General features: G+C 67.0%; 1 protein-coding gene across 1 annotated transcript; it reads right to left on the bottom strand.

Annotated features, from left to right (window-relative positions):
• H696_01202 (hypothetical protein) lies at positions 1–2854 on the bottom strand. Its single transcript, XM_009495088.1, has 6 exons — positions 2800–2854; positions 2372–2606; positions 2134–2222; positions 1534–1990; positions 1139–1348; positions 1–983 (listed from the first exon to the last, which is right to left on the bottom strand). Exons 2-6 carry the CDS (start codon positions 2591–2593, stop codon positions 249–251), a joined length of 1713 nt encoding a protein of 570 aa, XP_009493363.1. The 5' UTR covers positions 2594–2606; positions 2800–2854; the 3' UTR covers positions 1–248.
• Between the last annotated feature and the right edge of the window lie 213 nt (positions 2855–3067).

Raw genomic sequence — 3067 nt, 5'->3', positions numbered from 1 at the left:
GGGGGGGGGAGGAGGAAGAACCAGTCCTGGAAGAAGGCCATTGCTGTCCTCCGGTCCCCTCATGAAATTGGGTCATTAAAAAATGCCGGCTGTCCTCCTCCCTGGACGGGGGCATGTTTCACGCGCGCAACCTCCGCCATCATCTGCCCGGCCCCTGGCGTGTCCCCCCGCACACGCACACACACATGCGCACATGCGCACATGCATGTATATGTGTATGTGTGTGGGCGCTACTACCTCGCGCAGGCCTACCAGCTCATCAGATCGGAGAAGGCGTCCTTCTGGGGAACGGCGGCGGCCGGGGCCGAGGCAGCCGGCATCGCCGAGCCGGTAGACATGCTGGCGAAGGGGTCCACCGGGGTGGCGGACGGGCGGCTGGCCACCGCATCGAAGAAGGACGGCTGCTGCGGCTGCTGGTAGTGGTGATGGTGCGGCTGCTGCTGCGGCTGGGCCGGGTAGCCCATGCCAAAGCCGGGCTGCTGCGGCTGCGGCTGCTGCTGAGGCATCATGCCAGCATGACCGCCGCCAGGGAACATCATCTGGCCACCGGGGGCGGCACCGGCGTATGCACCGGCCGCCACCGGCATCGGCTGGCCATAGGCACCGGCCGGAACCGCGGGCTGCTGGCCATACACACCGCCATGAGCCGGCATGCCGGCATACATGCCACCGTGCACCGGGGCCGGCTGCTGCGGGATCGGCGCGCTCGGGGCCGTGGCAAACAGCGACATGATGTCGTTTTTGGAAGCCTTCGGGGCGGCCGGCTGCTGGGCACCAGCGGCCGGAGTGGCCGGAGAAGAGAAGTCCGCAAACAAGTCCAGCCCGGGGGAGGAGGCAGTCGACTTGGCAGCGGCCGGGGCGGCGGCCGCGCCGCCACCGAAGAAGTCCGAACCACCCCACGGGTCGTTGGCGGCCGAGGTGGTGGCGGCAGCGGTCGGGGCACCGAAGTTGGAGAATTCGCCGAAGCCATCGTTGGCAGCAGGCTGGGAAAAGCATGGGGGGAGAGGGAGGGAGGGAGAGAGAGAGAGAGAGAGAGAGAGCAAATAAGAAGGAAAGGTGAGTGGAATCAGCGGATGAGGAGGCGCCCATGGCAAGACCACACCAGCGAAGGCCCCATGGGAGCAGGCGAGGGACGCACCTTGGCAGCCTGGGGCTTGCTGGCGGCCGGAGCAGCGGCAGCCGGAGCCGGGGACGAGAAGAAGGGATCGCTCGAGAAGTCGCCAAAGGAGGAGGCAGCCGGGGCGGAGGCCGGGGCAGCAGCAGCAGCAGCAGCCGGGCGAGAAGCCAGAATCTCAATGGCACGAGGCATCATGCCGTTGGCCTCCTGGAGGGCGGCGATGTTGGCGGCCTGTGGGAGGAGAGCAAAGTGTCAGAGGCATCAAGCACATGAAGGGGAGGGGGGGAGGCCGCAGGAGGAGGAAGAGAAAGGGAAATCACCGCCGCCCCCCCCCCCCCCTCCCCCCTCCCTGCTCTTCCTGCCTGTGTCCTGGTTTCTCGGCACCAGGAGCACCTCCGACAACCAAGAGAACGCACCTTGTTGGTGAAGCCCATGTTGTTGAGGGCCTGCAGGCGCGGGTCGCTGTCGAGGATGGCATTGCTCGGAGGAGCAGCGGCGGCGGCGGCGCCGGAGCGCCCGCCGAAGGCCGACGGGATGCTCGGCGACACCGGGCGGCTGCCCTCGCTGGAGAGGATGAGGTTGATGGCAGCCGACAGGTCGCCACGGGCCTGCTTCAGAGCCTGGAGATTGCGATCGGTGTTGTCGAAGCCCATCTCCGACAGACGGCGCAGATCGTCGTGGTACTTGGCCGGGATCTGCGAAGCGGAGCTGGCGCTGGTGGCGCCACTGCGGAAGGAGGAGGACGAGCTGCTGGCCGAGGCGGACTGGTAGTTGGTGGTGTTGACCGGCTGGATGTGGGAGGCGCCGGCGCCCGGAACGCGCGAGGCGAAGATCTTGGCCTCGTACTTGTCGCGAATGAAGCGCTCGAGGTTGCTAGATGGGTGTGCATGTGTGAGAACCGAGGGAGGGCAGGGAGGGGGCGGGGAGGATGCCCGAAGAGAAGCGAGCCATGGGGAAGGCGCGGAGGGGAGCGGAGGATACACCGGAACCGGGGGGGGAGGGGGTTGATGACATACGTGGAGTTCTTCAGGTCGCGAGGCTGGCGAGTCTCAGGGTGGGGATCGTAGATGGCGTTGACATTGGCATTGCCCTTGCTGGCGATGGACTGAGGGACGAGAGGGGGAGGGGGGCGGTATTTGAGCGAGGGGGGTTTGGAATCAAGCGGAAGAGATACAAAGAGAAGGGGAGAGAGAGAGAGAGAGAGGGTCAGACACAAGGGCAGAGGGAGGGGGAAGCGGGAGGGACGTGACGCACGGCAAGCTGCTCATCAGTCCAGTTGTCCAGGGTGATGGACTTGACGCGGGAGATGTGGGTGCCCAGGCGGCGGTGGACACCGGCACAGTTCATGCAAATGAAGCAACCGATGTTCCAGGAAGCCCAACGGGGACCCTTCTCGCCGCAATCGGCGCAGGTCTTGTTCTCGGGCCGGCCGACCAGCTCCATGAGGGCATTGCGGTTACGCTGCTCAGACGACATGGTGACGATGAGCCTGGAAGATGGGCGAAGCAAAAGGCGATCGGACAAAGGAGGAAGGAGGAGGAGGGCAGGGAGGGGGGGAGCGAGTTCGGGCGCGTGCGTCAGAAGGGGCCGCCAGAGAGGGAGGGAGTGTCGGGAGGGGGAGCGAGGGAGAAGGAGGGAGAGAGAGAGAGAGAGAGAAAGCCGAGCGGGGAGGGGGAGCGAACGTTGAGAGGAGGGGGGGAGGTGTTGACAAAGCAAGGGAGTAGGTGCGAGGGAGCCTGCTGGCCAGGGCCCCGCGGATGGCGGCGATCGCCGCGGTCCCGTAAAAGCCCCAGGCCCGGGCAATCGACGCATCGCAGCTACCTCCCCCGGGGGTCGGCCGGACGGGGGGGGGGGGGGCGGGCGGTGAGAGCTAAAAATGCGGGGGGTGGCCTTGGCCGCGCAGCTCCCCGCTTGCCCCCCCCCCCCCCCTCGGCCGCCGCCGCGGGCCGG

Source organism: Fonticula alba (genome assembly GCF_000388065.1).
Source record: "Fonticula alba strain ATCC 38817 unplaced genomic scaffold supercont2.2, whole genome shotgun sequence".
In the NCBI taxonomy this organism is placed as follows: Eukaryota; order Rotosphaerida; family Fonticulaceae; genus Fonticula; species Fonticula alba.
This window is presented reverse-complemented; position numbering and strand designations above follow the sequence as displayed.

Bases quoted from the DNA above. Each gene is read 5' to 3' on its own strand.
- H696_01202 (XM_009495088.1), bottom strand. From the start codon at position 2,593: ATGTCGTCTGAGCAGCGTAACCGCAATGCCCTCATGGAGCTGGTCGGC. The intron at 1,991-2,133 runs GTATGTCATCAA...ACACCCATCTAG, and splicing joins CGCGACCTGAAGAACTCCAC to CAACCTCGAGCGCTTCATTC. The intron at 1,349-1,533 runs GTGCGTTCTCTT...CTCCTCCCACAG, and splicing joins ACATGGGCTTCACCAACAAG to GCCGCCAACATCGCCGCCCT.